Raw genomic sequence first — 18,618 nt, forward strand, 5'->3', positions numbered from 1 at the left:
TTGAAAATTGGATACAGAACTTTGCGCCATTCTGCAATTTCCTTGGGGAACTGGTCATTCATGCATATTTACTTGTCGGAAAGTATTTTACCCAGGCTTTTAACCATTATTTTATCTTTAATGAAAGCAAATTTGTCAACGTTTGGGCGTTCATACCTCTGTCCTCTGTCTGAAGCTTGATTTGGATTTTGTCGATAGCTTCGAAGGGGATCTGAAGCGCTGGAAGGAGGAATTCTCTAACTACACATCCAGGAACTTCTCCTTCTTTCTCTTGGATACCTGTAAGTACCAGATTCTCTCATGGATCTAGTCTGTATGTCAAGTAAGGCTTCTCTCAGAACAATGTTCTCCTTTTTAAGTTCATTAAGTTTGGTTTCTATCTATTGACTGGCCCTTTTGGCTTGCTTGTGTCTTTCTCCAATGTCGCAGCTTTTTCGTCACTCATCTCGAGGTTTGCCTTCAACTCTTTTATATCCTTACTGACTAGTGTTAAGTATGCCCAGTTTGTCATTTATAGATTTTAACAGCTCGGTTTAGAACTTTACCATTCCCGGTGGTGAAAAGATGAAATCGTCTGTGTATGTACAGTGCCTTGCGAAAGTATTCGGCCCCCTTGAACTTTGCGACCTTTTGCCACATTTCAGGCTTCAAACATAAAGATATAAAACTGTATTTTTTTGTGAAGAATCAACAACAAGTGGGACACAATCATGAAGTGGAACGACATTTATTGGATATTTCAAACTTTTTTAACAAATCAAAAACTGAAAAATTGGGCGTGCAAAATTATTCAGCCCCTTTACTGTCAGTGCAGCAAACTCTCTCCAGAAGTTCAGTGAGGATCTCTGAATGATCCAATGTTGACCTAAATGACTAATGATGATAAATACAATCCACCTGTGTGTAATCAAGTCTCCGTATAAATGCACCTGCACTGTGATAGTCTCAGAGGTCCGTTAAAAGCGCAGAGAGCATCATGAAGAACAAGGAACACACCAGGCAGGTCCGAGATACTGTTGTGAAGAAGTTTAAAGCCGGATTTGGATACAAAAAGATTTCCCAAGCTTTAAACATCCCAAGGAGCACTGTGCAAGCGATAATATTGAAATGGAAGGAGTATCAGACCACTGCAAATCTACCAAGTCCCTCTAAACTTTCAGCTCATACAAGGAGAAGACTGATCAGAGATGCAGCCAAGAGGCCCATAATCACTCTGGATGAACTGCAGAGATCTACAGTTGAGGTGGGAGACTCTGTCCATAGGACAACAATCAGTCGTATATTGCACAAATCTGGCCTTTATGGAAGAGTGGCAAGAAGAAAGCCATTTCTTAAAGATATCCATAAAAAGTGTTGTTTAAAGTTTGCCACAAGCCACCTGGGAGACACACCAAACATGTGGAAGAAGGTGCTCTGGTCAGATGAAACCAAAATGGAACTTTTTGGCAACAATGCAAAACGTTATGTTTGGCGTAAAAGCAACACAGCTGAACACACCATCCCCACTGTCAAACATGGTGGTGGCAGCATCATGGTTTGGGCCTGCTTTTCTTCAGCAGGGACAGGGAAGATGGTTCAAATTGATGGGAAGATGGATGGAGCCAAATACAGGACCATTCTGGAAGAAAACCTGATGGAGTCTGCAAAAGACCTGAGACTGGGACGGAGATTTGTCTTCCAACAAGACAATGATCCAAAACATAAAGCAAAATCTACAATGGAATGGTTCAAAAATAAACATATCCAGGTGTTAGAATGGCCAAGTCAAAGTCCAGACCTGAATCCAATCGAGAATCTGTGGAAAGAACTGAAAACTGCTGTTCACAAATGCTCTCCATCCAACCTCACTGAGCTCGAGCTGTTTTGCAAGGAGGAATGGGAAAAAATGTCAGTCTCTCGATGTGCAAAACTGATAGAGACATACCCCAAGCGACTTACAGCTGTAATCGCAGCAAATGGTGGCGCTACAAAGTATTAACTTAAGGGGTCTGAATAATTTTGCACGCCCAATTTTTCAGTTTTTGATTTGTTAAAAAAGTTTGAAATATCCAATAAATGTCGTTCCACTTCATGATTGTGTCCCACTTGTTGTTGATTCTTCACAAAAAAATACAGTTTTATATCTTTATGTTTGAAGCCTGAAATGTGGCAAAAGGTCGCAAAGTTCAAGGGGGCCAAATACTTTCGCAAGGCACTGTAGATATGGTTAAAGTGACTATGCATATATGATAAACAGAGTTGCAGCAGCGTAAAAGGAGGGGTTGGGGTGGGGGGGCACACAATGCAAATAGTTCGGGTAGACATTTGATTACCTGTTCAGGAATCTTATGGCTTTGGGGTAAAAACTGTTGAGAGCCTTTTGGTCCTAGACTTGGCACTCCGGTACTGCTTGCCATGTGGTAGTAGAGAGAACAGTCTATGACTGGGGTGGCTGGGGTCTTGGACAATTTTTGGGCCTTCCTCTGACACCGCCTGGTGTAGAGGTCCTGGATGGCAGGCAGCTTAGCCCCAGTGATGTACTGGGCCGTACGCACTACCCTCTGTAGTGCCTTGCGGTCAGAGGCCGAGCAGTTATCGTACCAGTGATGCAACCAGTCAGGCTGCTCTCGATGTTACAGCTGTAGAACCTTTTGAGGAGCTGAGGACCCATGCCAAATCTTTTCAGTCTCCTGAGGGGGAATAGGTGTTGTCATGCCCTCTTCACAACTGTCTTGGTGTTCTTGGACCCTGTTTGTTTGTTGTTGATATGGACACCAAGGAACTTGAAGCTCTCAACCTGCTCCACTACAGCCCCGTCGATGAGAATGGGGGAGTACAAAATCTAGAGACTTCCTTAGATTTTGTGCACCAGCTGTTGTTTACAAATATGCACAGACTGCCCCCCCCCCCGTCTTGTGCTGTTCTATCTTGCCTGTGCAGCGTGTATCCCACTATCTGAATATCCATGTCGTCATTCAGCCACGATTCCGTGAAACATAGGATATTACAGTTTTTGATGTCCCGTTGGTAGGATATTCATGTCGTACCTTGTCTAGTTTATTGTCCAATGATTGCGCGTTGGCGGGTAGTATTGACAGGAATTGTGAAAAGCTGAGTTTAAATGTACTTGGCTAAGGTGTTTGTAAACTTCCGACTTCAACTATATATATATATACTGTATATATATAACACTGGACAATTTGATGTAAAAAAAATCAGTCTGTTTTGCCTTTTATGAATGTGTTAATCAATGCCTTTATATGGCCTATAGTAACAAAGGCCAAATTAAATATTTTATATATATATATTGATTAACACATTCATAAAAGGCAAAACAGACAGACTTTTGACTATCATATGGACACGGTTTTGAGTTGAACACATCAAATTGTCCAGAGTTAGATCAACACTGAGTGTTGATTTTGACATTGGTCCAGTGACTATACAGTCCACACATTTGAGTGTTAAATGAACACACTGCTAACGTGTAACACCTTATTTCCATATTTCTAAAGTGCCTTGCCTTTCGAGTGAATTGTAGAGTTACCACCCAAGACTGTATTTGTTAGTGACATACACATGGTGTTTGCGTTCATACATTTTCAATCCTGTGGCCTTCACCAAGTGAGTTCCTATGTGAATGTGTTATCATTAAAATGTAATTATTTTACACAAGGGAGAGATGTGCTTTCACGACTTCCGCCGAAGTTGGTGCCTCTCCTTGTTCGGGTGGCGTTCGGTGGTTGACGTCACCGGCTATCTAGCCGCCACCGATCTATGTTTCCTTTTCCATTTGTTTTGTCTTAATTGTACACACCTGGTTTCCATTACGTTACAATTTATTCCCTATTTAACACTCTGGTTCCCACATGGTTTTGTGCGTGTTTGTTCTTTGTTACGTAGTCGCTCTGTTGTGTCGAGCTGGAGTATTTTTCCCTATATGGAATTTGTTTGTGATTTTCCGAGTAAAGTACGTTGTTACTCAGTTCTGTGTCCTGCGCCTGACTCCGTCCTACCTGCTGCACAATGACACTTGACATGTGCAACCCAGAGGGGGTTTACTAATTTACTGCATTTCTATAAAATAAAACAATTCTCTAAAATGCTATGTGGAGAACAGCGAAAACAAATAGAAATGTTCCCAACCATTATCACCTTGATTGCTGTAGGTTCATTCACCTCAGTCAATCTACAAACCCAGCCTATTAGCTATACAATTAGACGCTACACATTAACTCACATTAATTTAGCGCCGGGATTAAAAACAAAAATGTAACATGGACAGAGGGATCTGTTAAGAATATATTTTTGTGTAGTTGTACAGCTAAATTCTTGCAATTCTACACATTTTGCCATTACTTATGATATCTGGGTGAGAGTGACTAACAAAATCAATGTGGGCCCCTGGAGGACTGGGCCCATGCATGCTCGGTTGGAAATTCAGCCACGAGTATTACAAGTTTAGAAAGCTGGCTTGGCTAACTAGACTAATTAACCGATATTTAATAAATTACTGACATGGGCTGATTGATTGACTGTCAGTGAGTGACATATAACAAGAGGAAAATTGCTGATGCACAACCAATTAAAAAAAATTCACATTGTGTATTTTACTATTCTAACTCTCAACAGAAAGTTGAAACCCAACTGAGTTCCTTCACATTCGGAAATATTACAGAGTTCCGGACCTCTGTGTCCTCTTACGTGTATGTAGCTCCTGCCATGGTTACTGTATTTAGAATTGCTAGTGACTAATGATGTTGTGATGGAAAATGTTTTGCTTTTCTAATAACCAATTTCTGTGTTCTATATTTAGGCTTTTCAAATCACTAATTTCTGTGTTCATGCAAGTGACTGATTGAATGAATCCTCATTATCAGTATCTGCAATTTGGCAGTACACCCAGACCCCTTTTTTGAGAATGAAAGATATCTCAGTTTCAAGGTCTCAGCTGAGAGAGAAGAAGCCTTCTGAGGTATTGGTCTGTCACATGCATGAACCAGTATTGGTCAGTCACATTAATGATGCAAACATTAATTATGAATTAGTTATGAATGATGAATAAACTAAATCAAGCAAATATAACTTGTCTGCGGAATATAATAGAACAAATGGGACTGCCCCGAAAGAGCTCCTGACAGTCATTCACTATGGTGCATCAAGTTTTTTGGAACCTCTCCAGGTAACTGTTAATAAATAATAATTCATTTAAGATTGACTTTGAGTGTCCCGTGTGTAGAATTTCCACGACAACCTTTATCAATGCCAAGCGTCAGATTAGTGAAATATGTATTCCAATTACTAATCAGATCATGATATACTACAGGATGTGAAAGACTTGATCACAAATACATTGTTTGAAGGAAATTGTGAATTGCAATGCATATGACAAAAAGTTTGATTTAATCATGTGGATTTAGCGGTACTGAGTGTGAGTAATAGCCCTGACTAAAGTTAACAAAGGAGAAAGGTACAGTCACAGTCTTATAAGATTCTTATAATCTCAGTATGAAAAAGTATGAAAATGTATGCACTCACTACTGTAAGTTGCTCTGGATATGAGAATCTGCTAAATGACAAAAATATAAATGTAGTTTCAAGTGATTTCACCTTCAGCCTCTGAAAACCTTTAAGTTTGACAACGTGAAAAATTATTGTCAAAGACACTACACTTTAGGTTGTTAACCCTCAAGAGAAGAGCTAACTTCAGTCAGAGACAAAATGCAGGAAATCCAAAAATAAAGAAATTACTTTAGTTGTGAAATAGTAGTGTGAGCAGGATGGTAATATTTCCTTTATATGTTAATGTCCTTAGTCTCTGAAGGAGGGTGGTTATCAGACTACCGCAAGAAAGAGCAAAGTAAGTAAGTAATTGGATTTCAGACATTGAAAGTCTCATTTGTAATGTTACATATTCTATGGAGATGAACTTTTTCCTGTCCTGCAGGTCCAGCACTCAGCAGAAGTGATGGGGATGGAAAAATTACCATGGCATTTTCTTACTCACTGCTTTTGAATTGGATGTATGGTACAGTATATACAGTGGGACAAAAAAGTATTTAGTCAGCCACCAATTGTGCAAGTTCTCCCACTTAAAAAGATGAGAGAGGCCTGTAATTTTTATCATAGGTACACTTCAACTATGACAGACAAAATGAGAAAAAAAATCCAGAATTGTAGGATTTTTAATTAATTAATTTGCAAATTATGCTGGAAAATAAGTATTTGGTCAATAACAAAAGTTTATCTCAACACTTTGTTATACACCCTTTGTTGGCAATGACAGAGGTCAAACGTTTTCTGTAAGTCTTCACAAGGTTTTCACACACTGATGCTGGTATTTTGGCCCATTCCTCCATGCAGATATCTTCTAGAGCAGTGATGTTTTGGGGCTGTTGCTGGGCAACACGGACTTTCAACTCCCTCCAAAGATTTTCTATGGGGTTGAGATCTGGAGACTGGCTAGGCCACTCCAGGACCTTGAAAAACTTCAAAGCATGATGTTTCCACCCCCATGCTTCACAGTAGGTATGGTGTTCTTTGGATGCAACTCAGCATTCTTTGTCCTCCAAATACGACAGTTCTATTTTGGTTTCATCTGACAACATGACATTCTCCCAATCTTCTTCTGGGGCGGCAGGGTAGCCTAGTGGTTAGAGCATTGGACTAGTAACCGGAAGGTTGCAAGTTCAAAACCCCGAGCTGTCGTTCTGCCTCTGAACAGGCAGTTAACCCACTGTTCCTAGGCCATCATTGAAAATAAGAATTTGTTCTTAACTGACTTGCCTAGTTAAATAAAGGTAAAATAAAAATGCTCTCTAGCAAACTTCAGATGGGCCTGGACATGTACTGGCACTGCAGGATTTGAGTCCGTGGCGGTGTGTTACTTTGGTCCCAGCTCTCTGCAGGTCATTCACTAGGTCCCCCCGTGTGGTTCTGGGATTTTTGCTCACCGTTCTTGTGATCATTGTGACCCCACGGGGTGAGATCTTGCGTGGAGCCCCAGATCGAGGGAGATTGTGGTGGTCTTTTTCCTAATAATTGCTCCCACAGTTGATTTCTTCAAACCAAGCTGCTTACCTATTGCAGATTCAGTCTTCCCAGCCTGGTGCAGGTCTACAATTTTGTTTCTGGTGTCCTTTGACAGCTCTTTGGTCTTGGCCATAGTGGAGTTTGGAGTGTGACTGTTTGACGTTGTGTCTTTTATACTGATAACAAGTTCAAACAGGTGCCATTAATACAGGTCTGTGAGAGCCAGAAGGTGACCAAATACTTATTACCACCATAATTTGCAAATAAATTCATTAAAAATCCTACAATGTGATTTTCTGGATGTTATTCTTCTAATTTTGTCTGTCATAGTTGAAGTGTACCTATGATGAAAATTACAGGCCTCTCTCATCTTTTTAAGTGGGAGAACTTGCACAATTGGTGGCTGACTAAATACTTTTTTGCCCCACTGTAGTGTCCTTATCCTCAAACTCCCCCTCCACTTAAACTGAAATTATCTAATATTGTAAGAGATTTCATTGTCTGCTTATATGCCCCCTTTACTTACCCTACGGTTCCTGACTTGGCGTACAGAGAGAACACTGTAAGAATGGCCCATGTTGATTTCTGTCACTGTACATTTCAAAAGTGCTGAACAAATAGTTATTTTGACTACGTCCGTCCTAGCTCGCTCATTAATGTCTTAATTGAAATTACTGATTGCCTCTTTTTCGCTTGTCGTCCCCTTATGCCATAGTTTGTACATCTCAATAGTCAGTCAGAAACCACATTTGTTTAAGCAAGTCAGCCATATCAGCTTTGATTTTTTAAAGGCAGTAAATAAGGCTGAATTAACTTTTTTGCTACCAGACAAGGCTACGCTGTTAGCAAGGTGTAGCAGTGGTAAGGTTTTGGGACTCCGCTTTTGGGACAGCTTTATGTAGGCCCTAACAGTTTGTGGGCACAGTTTGTCACAGTTATAGTGCAATTCATCTATTGTTTATTGTTTTTGTGTTGTATACTGTAGTGGCTTTGCTGGCATGCATTCCAATTTTTTTATGTTTTGTTTGCCCCACCAAGATTTACATGTTAAAATCGCCACTGAAAATGCAGATGAGCCACTGACTGGGTCATTCTTTCCCACAATGCAAGAATCATGAGTTTGTTTGTTCAGCCCAACAGCTGCCACACCACTTGGTTTGGAACAACATTGTCAGGAAATATCACCACTCTCATTTATACTATACAGGACTTTGACATAGAGAGTGACATTTGACATTGAGAGTCTCGAGCTGTTCACTGTCCAGAGGTTGGTTTGTTATCAGTGATGGTGCGGGTAAAGGTCATGGATGATGGCCCTTGGTATGCTGCTGTGATTGGATGCTGGGTGTTCCAGAGTGGCTCCAGGTGAGGAGAGGGGGATCAGATGGACAGGAGTGAGACACAGAGCAGGAGGCAGATACCACCTCCCCCTCACAGATATCACCTCCTCCCTCACTGACAAAGAGGGGACTGGACAGCCTGACACGGAAGAAAAGCATCCATTGAACAATTAGTCAAAGACTGATATATGGCCTTTTGAAAGGCACATTTAACAAGCCACGTTTAACAATTCAACAGGATACAGATAGACAAAAAAATCCTCAACCAAATAAACATAGGCCTACCCAGCTTTCACATTGATGCAAACCATGTTACTAACAAAGGAGAACTGGTTGTACTCTGGCATGTCAGTCCTGAAACAGAACGGTCCAACGTCATCGTGCTGAACATTATCGATCCTCAGGATGCAGTTTCCCTTGCTTAGTCTCCCAGGACCTGGGTGCAAACTCTGGGGTCATCTGGTGTTCTCCTGTAGGTTCTAGATATTTGTTGATCTTCCCCCACCAGGAGAGGGTATAACAGGTGCCTCTATAATCTGTGATGTGTGTCTCCATGTGGGAGGGTACCTGAATGTATATGTAAACCTGAAATGTCTGTTGACCCCCTGGGACATCTGCTGACCTGAGACTCGACCCCATGGATCACTGGAGAAGTCATTGGGCTCAAGTCCATCATGAGTTAAACGATATCCTTCCTAGTGTACATAGACAGCTCGCACAAACATGACTGCTGTAATATTATCAGGAAATTAAGGAGGTACCATATAACAGCAAAACATGAAACAGCAGTTTGAGCTCCATCACAGGTGACTGTGGAAGAAAAGAGAGGAAATGTGTTAAAACAGATGCCGTAGAGATGAAATCCTAAAACCAAGGCAATTGGAACAGCTCTCATTCGTCAAACACAGAATACAATGTATGAGTTTGAACTGGAAAAATAAGAATGCAGAAGTGCCTTTTCTGTGTTTCCTTAGTTCATGTCCAGTAATATGCCGGAGATTCACTCACTCTTACCCTGAGACGTTGCATTTGAGTACCAAAATCAAGGCCTATATATCAAAGTTTCTTATCAGATACTGTTTGTTCACATATGCAACATAGAAAACTTAACACTCAACCATTCAAAACTTAAAAAACGTTATTCACTTTGACACGTGAATCTCATGTGTATGACTTCATTCACTCATGACTACCCAGAAAGCCTTTGTCAAAAAACATTGTTTTTTGACATTATGTTTCTGTCCAACTCAGCACAAACATTATGTTTAGTTGCGAATGCTTATCAATATAGGACTGCGAGAGCTGTTTTTGTGTGAATTGTTTTGATATTGAATCAAACAGCCGGTAGCATATCATCTCAGTAAGTATGTTTATTTGAAAGCCAGTCCTTTCAAAAATAGTTACATTCTGAACTATGTATTTTACATTTAACAAACAAGCTGCACATATTATTGTCTAACCAAGTGAAAGTCAAACAGGATGTGAGAAATGAGGGCTGACACTGTAAGCTGCCTTTTGACAAGAAAACAATCAAGATAAAAACACACGCGTGCACACACTCAACAAGTATTATTAAGCAGTGACGAAATCTGAGATGCAGCCTCATCACTGTTTTGTATGATCCACATTTGCATATACACTGTCCATTTGATCCATACTGTCCATCGGATCGTCTGGACCCTGTAAAGAGAAATGGAGAAATCAGGCAGGGAAAGGTCTATCAAGAAGCTATGAGCACAACACTAAATGGCCAACATGCTAAACATATATAGTACCCACTGGCCACAGACACTGGCCACGGCACTCAACATCTATTTCACGTTGCTTCATTGTCATGTCATTTCAATGACGAGGAAACAACATTGGGTCAACCAGTGTGTGCCCAGTGGGTAAAGAACATTAGATCCAAAGCTGATGACTTATCAACAGTCTACATGTACTATCTTTATAAAGAGTACTGTCAGTTTAAAATAGATCTGCTCAGGGTGCTGTAATGTACCTGGACGTTGCCATAGACGGGCTCATCGATGACCCTTGGAGGAGGAACTTGGGTGTCATCTTTCTTTGTAGTTTTGACTCTGTGGAGATAGGGGAAGACAAGTATCTCACTGACACTGTAGGTCAAATCAAAGAACATATTTTAGAGTAACATTCAGAAGTAAAACTGAAATATGTCAAACTAGCAATTTACTGAAGGCTGTTTCATAGTTTTAAGCATACCTTTCAGGTTTGGTCATTGGAGTCATGTTGAAATTAGCATAATATCCAGGCACTTGCATAGTGACACACCTGGACCTAGAAAATCAAATCAGTTGTTATTTTAGCGAATGTGAGTCAAATGTATCTGCAATGACTAATAGAAGGCAGAGGACATCATGTTGCTATAGAAATTGATCAATGTCAATCAAACTTGAGAGCATCCCTCTGGGGACACCCAACAACCAGACCCACCTTTTCCTGTACTTGAAGAACAAAACAATCCCCAATACAGCAACCAGTAGAACTGCAACCACTGGGACCGTGGTGGCAATATATATGGTCGTGGATAGCGCTTCCTCACACACTGTGAAAAACATTCTGATTAGGACTGAGGAATATTTATTCATTCCATTACTCATTTGAATTAATATTTTTTTTACATTTTAGTCAACACTTTTATCCAGAGCAACTACGGTTAAGTGCCTTGCTCAAGGGCACATCAACAGATATTTCCCAGCTCAAGGATTCGAACCACCAACCTTTTGGTTACCGGCCCAACACTCTTAACTGCTAGACAACCTGCGTCCCAATGCAAAATCAAGAGACCCTCTCTCAAAATATTTGATTTGAAATGGATACAGTGCCTTCAGAAAGTATTCCCACCCCTTGACTTTTTCCACATTTTTGTTGTGTTTCAGCCTGAATTTTTTATTGATTAAATTGAGATTTTGTGTCACTGGCCTATACACAATAATGTCAACGTGGAATTATGTTTTTAGAAATGTTTGCAAATTAATAAAGAATGAAAAGCTGAAATGTCTTGAGTCAATAAGTATTTGTTATGGCAAGCCTAAATAAGTTCAGGAGTAAAAATCACATAAGTTGCATGGACTCACTGTGTGCAATAATAGTATTTAACAAGATATTTGAATGACTACCTCATCTCTGTACCCCACACATAAAACTGTCTGCAAGGTCTCTCAGTCAAACAGTACATTTCAAACAGATTCAACCACAAAGACTAGGGAGGTTTTCCAATGCCTTGCAAAGGGCACCTATTGGTAGATGGGTAAAAAAAAAGCAGACATTGAATATCCCTTTGAGAATGGTGAAGTTATTAATTACACTTTGGATGGTGCATCAATACACCCAGTCACTACAAAGATAAAGGGTCCTTCTTAACTCTGTTGCCAGAGAGGAAGTGATTTCAATTACAGAATTTAAAGATTGTGATAGGAGAAAACTGAGGATGGATCAACAACACTGTAGTTACTCCACAATACTAACCTAAATTACAGAGTGAAAAGAAGGAAGCATGTACAGAATAAAAATACTCCAAAGCATGCATCCTGTTAGCAAAAAAACAAACAAGTTCATTATGTCCTGAATACAAAACATTATGTTTGGGGCAAATCTAACACAACACATCACTGAGTACCACTCTTCATACTTTCAAGCATGGTGTTGGCTGCATCATGTTATGGGTATGCTTGTCATCGGAAAGGACTAGGGAGTTTTTTTTGTTGATAAAAATAAACAGAATAGAGATAAGCGCAGGCAAAATCCTAGAGGAAAACCTGGTTCAGTCTGCTTTCCACCAGACATGGGAAGACAAATTCACCTTTCAGCAGGACAATAACCTAAAACACAAGGCAAAATATACTCTGGAGTTGCTTACCACGACGACATTGAATGTTCCTGTGTTGCCTGGTTACAGTTTTGTCGGCTTGAAAATCTATGGCAAGACTTGAAAATGTCTGTCTAGCAATGATCAACAACCAGCTTGACTGAGCTTGAAGAATTAAAAAAAATATTATTTGCAAATATTGTACAATTCAAGCATGCAAAGCTCTTACCCAGGAAGACTCACAGCTGTAATCACTGCCAACGCTGTTTCTAACACTCAGGGGTGTGAATATTTAAAGATATTTCTGTATTTCATTTTCAATAACTTTACATACATTTCTAAAAATATGTTTTCTCTTTCTCAATATGGAGTAATGCATGTAGATCAGTGGAGGCTGCTGAGTGGAGGTCGGTTCATTATAATGACTGGAATGGAGTACAGTGCCTTGCGAAAGTATTCGGCCCCCTTGAACTTTGCGACCTTTTGCCACATTTCAGGCTTCAAACATAAAGATATAAAACTGTATTTTTTTGTGAAGAATCAACAACAAGTGGGACACAATCATGAAGTGGAACGACATTTATTGGATATTTCAAACTTTTTTAACAAATCAAAAACTGAAAAATTGGGCGTGCAAAATTATTCAGCCCCTTTACTTTCAGTGCAGCAAACTCTCTCCAGAAGTTCAGTGAGGATCTCTGAATGATCCAATGTTGACCTAAATGACTAATGATGATAAATACAATCCACCTGTGTGTAATCAAGTCTCCGTATAAATGCACCTGCACTGTGATAGTCTCAGGGGTCCGTTAAAAGCACAGAGCGCATCATGAAGAACAAGGAACACACCAGGCAGGTCCGAGATACTGTTGTGAAGAAGTTTAAAGCCGGATTTGGATACCAAAAAAATTCCCAAGCTTTAAACATCCCAAGGAGCACTGTGCAAGCGATAATATTGAAATGGAAGGAGTGTCAGACCACTGCAAATCTACCAAGACCTGGCCGTCCCTCTAAACTTTCAGCTCATACAAGGAGAAGACTGATCAGAGATGCAGCCAAGAGGCCCATGATCACTCTGGATGAACTGCAAAGATCTACAGCTGAGGTGGGAGACTGTCCATAGGACAACAATCAGTCGTATATTGCACAAATCTGGCCTTTATGGAAGAGTGGCAAGAAGAAAGACATTTCTTAAAGATATCCATAAAAAGTGTTGTTTAAAGTTTGCCACAAGACACCTGGGAGACACACCAAACATGTGGAAGAAGGTGCTCTGGTCAGATGAAACCAAAATTGAACTTTTTGGCAACAATGCAAAACGTTATGTTTGGCGTAAAAGCAACACAGCTCACACCATCCCCACTGTCAAACATGGTGGTGGTGGCAGCATCATGGTTTGGGCCTGCTTTTCTTCAGCAGGGACAGGGAAGATGGTTAAAATTGATGGGAAGATGGATGGAGCCAAATACAGGACCATTCTGGAAGAAAACCTGATGGAGTCTGCAAAAGACCTGAGACTGGGACTGAGATTTGTCTTCCAACAAGACAATGATCCAAAACATAAAGCAAAATCTACAATGGAATGGTTCAAAAATAAACATATCCAGGTGTTAGAATGGCCAAGTCAAAGTCCAGACCTGAATCCAATCGAGAATCTGTGGAAAGAACTGAAAACTGCTGTTCACAAATGCTCTCCATCCAACCTCACTGAGCTCGAGCTGTTTTGCAAGGAGGAATGGGAAAAAATTTCAGTCTCTCGATGTGCAAAACTGATAGAGACATACCCCAAGCGACTTACAGCTGTAATCGCAGCAAAAGGTGGCGCTACAAAGTATTAACTTAAGGGGGCTGAATAATTTTGCACGCCCAATTTTTCAGTTTTTGTTTTGTTAAAAAAAGTTTGAAATATCCAATAAATGTCGTTCCACTTCATGATTGTGTCCCACTTGTTGTTGATTCTTCACAAAAAAATACAGTTTTATATCTTTATGTTTGAAGCCTGAAATGTGGCAAAAGGTCGCAAAGTTCAAGGGGGCCGAATACTTTCGCAAGGCACTGTAAATGGAATGGCATCAAACAAATGGAAACCATGTGTTGGATGTATCCTTCCTGTTTGGCCCTGTCCGGGGGTATCATCGGATGGGGCCACAGTGTCTCCTGACCCCTCCTGTCTTAGCCTCCAGTATTTATGCTGCAGTAGTTTATGTGTCGGGGGGCTAGGGTCAGTTTGTTATATCTGGAGTACTTCTCCTGTCTTATCCGGTGTCCTGTGTGAATTTAAGTATGGTCTCTCTAATTCTCTCTTTCTCTCTCTCGGAGGACCATGCCTCAGTACTACCTGGCATGATGACTCCTTGCTGTCCCCAGTCCACCTGGCCGTACTGCTGCTCCAGTTTCAACTGTTCTGCCTGCGGCTATGGAATCCTGACCTGTTCACCGGACGTGCTACCTGTCCCAGACCTGCTGTTTTCAACTCTCTAGAGACAGCAGGAGTGGTAGAGATACTCTTAATGATCGGCTATGAAAAGCCAACTGACATTTACTCCTGAGGTGCTGACTTGCTGCATCCTCGACAACTACTGTGATTATTATTATTTGACCATGCTGGTTATTTATGAACATTTGAACATCTTGGCCATGTTCTGTTATAATCTCCACCCGGCACAGCCAGAAGAGGGCTGGCCACCCCTCATAGTCTGGTTTCTCTCTAGGTTTCTTCCCAGGTTTTGGCCTTTCTAGGGAGTTTTTCCTAGCCACCGGGCTTCTACACCTGCATTGCTTGCTGTTTGGGGTTTTAGGCTGGGTTTATGTACAGCACTTTGAGAAATCCGCTGAAGTATGAAGGGCTATATAAATACATGTGATTTGATTAAAATGTTATGTATTTGATATCATTCCATTAATTCTGCTTCAGTCATTACCACGAGCCTGTCCTCCCCAATGAAGGTGCCACCAACCTCCTTCGGTGTAGATAGGTGAGAGAGAAAGAAATATTTCATCCATTTTGAATTCAGTCTGTCACACAACAACATGTGTAATAAGTCAAGGGGTATGAATACTTTCTGAAGGCACTGTATATATAGCATACATTTTAGTCCAAGACTAGGCTTAATGCGGGTCTGGGAAACTGGCCCTGAGAGTCTACTTACATTCTGTGGTGGCTAGTGGGACTGTAGTCGTGGAATCAACTGAGAAGGAGACAAAACAACTTCAGCCCATCTTTTAACTTTGACAAATACATTGTTATTGCTGTTATCAACTGTGTCAGGTTCACTGGTAATTTCTAAAGTAAACCAACCAGTTAAAATTCTGTGTGTACGTGAAAATTCTAAGCTGAATAGTTCACCTGTGTTTGACTTGTCCATTGGTATGATTGAAATAGTCCCGGAGGTTCCTGAATGGAAAAAAATACAGTAGGGATTAGTTTCCTCCATATCAAATTAATGACACATTTCACTGAACAAAAGCACTTTACATTGCATCCTCTACTGCTTACCAGATACGTTAATGTAGACAAGATCATTAATAAAACTGAAGTTGTTGGCTCCAGTGGCAATTCTCAAGTAGTAGGAGGGCCCCATGTCGCCTTCTTCAATTCTCTTGATGTTCAGGGAGCAGTTTCCCTTAGTGACATTTCCTGTCATGAATGGTCCTGTTCTGAAAACTCTTGATGACAAATGTGTTGTTGGGGTGATAGAGGAATTCATTCTTGTCATTGTCATTGATGTTAAGTTTAGTATTTCCCAGGCGTTTCCAGTAGGCCTGTATAGGCTCTTTAGATGGGGACGGGGGATAGGTAAAATTGCATGGAATGGTCACATCATCTCCCTTATTGGTAAAAACAACCTTCGGGTAATCAGCTTTCCAATCCACACCTGTGTTTGAATTAACAACAACAAGTATTACAAGTATTAGGATTATTCAGTTCATGTTGTTTAGACATAGCATAAAACACTGAGTGCATATTGACATAAAAATTAATCACATACCACTAGTGCCAGAGGCCTGAGACAAAATGAGCATCATCTCAATCCATATCAATGGGCTCATCTGGTCCAACAGAGAGATTTGAAAGTTAATTCTAACTAATGACGCACCAGATTCTTAATATTGTTTACATGTTGTGTTAAAGATGCCTGGTGTCAGATGGCACTCCCATCAGAATTGTGTCAACCAAATACAACATTACCACTGACCAACAAGCATAGCATAGACTGTAAAGCACTGGGAAATAATGTTGGTTCAGCAACAACAAAATAAAAACCCAAATCTACGGAGGATACTCACTGTGTTGTGAAAAGAGGTGCCAAAACAGGAGGCTACAGGTCCAAGGAAAACACCAGCAGTGGCCATGGCACCGGCACACATTTTAAAAGCCAACTGGTTCCAGTAAAATGAGTGACAAGCAGTTATAACGAGAGTGGTGTCAAAAGTATTGCATGTATATTTCCTGTTACTTAACAATGATGGTGATTGAAAAAAAAAGGAATTAGAGGAAGTTTTGTGTAAATGTGTAAACTGAAGGTGACTGTTGGCTAATTACTTGAGAAACAGCGAGCACATAACATTCTGAGAATCATATGTTTCTTAGAGCTTGGTGAGAGTGTGGTTGTCCTACGGTTATTTAGAATACAACCTTCCCACAACATTCTGGGAACGGTGCAGGATACCCAGATGGCACATTTTGAGAACTGTATGTTTCTTAGGTGGGAATTTAATTTCGGTTTCTACAGGTTTCCTCGCGGTTCTTTAAACTCAAGTTCTCAGAACTTTCAGAGAATGTTAAGAAACAACGTTCTTCTGTGGGAATTTCAGTACTTCAACATAATGTTTTCTGCAGGTATTCCTCATGGTTCTATTTAAAGTCATGTTCTCAGAACATTAAGAAAACTTTACATAAAAACCACAATACATCTTTTAAATTTAAAAACATTCCGTCCTCAACGTCAACAAAACTCTTTCTATCGACACCTAATCTTAATGAGCGCTTGTTCCCTTTGAAATTGGGCCTGTTTGTACATCCTGGTGGCGCAGTGGACTAATTCCATGAATAGAAAACAGAAGATCATAGGTTTGAATCGCAACGATGCCTTGCTATAACAATAAAAATGCCTAAACAAATTAATTTCCATGTGTTCAAAACAGTTAACTAGGCCAACAGTGTTATTGAAACATGTTCTCAGAATGTTATTTAATTACCTTCAAATAGCCTATCATTTTTGTTCTCAAAATGTTAATAAAACCTCCCAGGAAAACTTTCAGGGATCCAAAATGAAACATTCTCAGAACCTCCCTGTACCCTAAAAATTAACATTCCCAGAACAGGCTAAATTTTCGCTTCCGTTAACAGAACGTTTAAAAAACAACGTTTTACCAGTCAGGAAACGTATGGCTTCTTTCCCAGAACCAATGGGTAACTAAAAATGTACATTCCCACAACTTTCAAGGAACCAAATGTGCTGAGGAGTCTTTCTCTCTCTATCAGTAAGGGAGATATGAGAAAGAGAGATATGACACAGGGTATACAATGTTGAACTGTAAACACAATCATCTCTAACCTGTGGTTGCTGAAGAGATTTTGTCATGCTGAAAATGAGTCATGAGGCTTCCATTGCACACAAGGTAGAGCTCTGTTAGCTAGGTACATGGTGTTCTACTAGGGACTACCACGGGGTGGGGATTGTGGGGTAGTGAGTATGAATGTAACTGACGCATGATCAGGAACGCAGAAAAATATTATCTCATATAATCTCTCTGCCTTTCTCTCATCCCTGTCTCGATCTCTCTATCCCTCACACCTCTCTGTCTTTCTCTCAACTCTTTATCGCTCACCCCTCTCTGGAACTTTTAAAGTAGGAAAACAAAACCACTTTTATATTGTTTAGGCCTTTGCAAGGTCAATGATTTAAACATACACATTAAGTATTTCTGATATCCACATCCAATTGACATTTGCTCACACAAACCTACATTGGAAACCACAGTGGGTTTGACTCATATCTATATATTTTTTAAACCTCAGAGTGTAGGTAGAGCATCAGGAAATGAACTTAAGGAAGTAAAGTTGGTTATTGTAATTGTTTTGCAGTACTATTTGGGGGCATAAGGTAAGACTTTAATGACAAATGTAGTATATTTCTTCTCTGAATCTCTTATCTGGATGAAACTTTTAGTATCATACAACATGCTAATTATTTGTCTCTTCTTGTTGACATAAAGAACGACTACATTGTCCTAATTGTGATCATCCTTCTCAAAGGTAATGGTTTTATCTTGTTTGGGTTTTAATTTAGTTTTGTGCAGTTCACAGACACAAACCCCAAATGTTGACTATTGGAGAGATCTAAACAGGTGCATCTATTTTCACTCTTTTGTCTTGATGGCAAAGAAAGTCATCCTCTTGACAGGAATCTAGTTATTTATAAAATGGGTGAGCCCTGA

At 40.2% G+C, this 18,618-nt stretch overlaps 1 protein-coding gene across 1 annotated transcript; it reads right to left on the reverse strand.

The window, feature by feature from the left end:
• Window positions 1-8,560: 8,560 nt before the first annotated feature.
• On the reverse strand, window positions 8,561-17,840 carry LOC110538290. The gene is made up of 10 exons (XM_021625016.2): window positions 17,736-17,840; window positions 16,465-16,557; window positions 16,167-16,227; window positions 15,674-16,052; window positions 15,524-15,571; window positions 15,327-15,365; window positions 10,803-10,914; window positions 10,572-10,646; window positions 10,351-10,429; window positions 8,561-10,031 (listed from the first exon to the last, which is right to left on the reverse strand). The coding sequence occupies exons 4-10, from the start codon at window positions 15,897-15,899 to the stop codon at window positions 9,957-9,959; spliced, it is 654 nt and encodes a 217-aa protein (XP_021480691.2). The 5' UTR covers window positions 15,900-16,052; window positions 16,167-16,227; window positions 16,465-16,557; window positions 17,736-17,840; the 3' UTR covers window positions 8,561-9,956.
• Between the last annotated feature and the right edge of the window lie 778 nt (window positions 17,841-18,618).

The sequence above is a fragment of the Oncorhynchus mykiss genome, chromosome 2, assembly GCF_013265735.2.
Source record: "Oncorhynchus mykiss isolate Arlee chromosome 2, USDA_OmykA_1.1, whole genome shotgun sequence".
NCBI classification, from domain to species: Eukaryota; Metazoa; Chordata; class Actinopteri; order Salmoniformes; family Salmonidae; genus Oncorhynchus; species Oncorhynchus mykiss.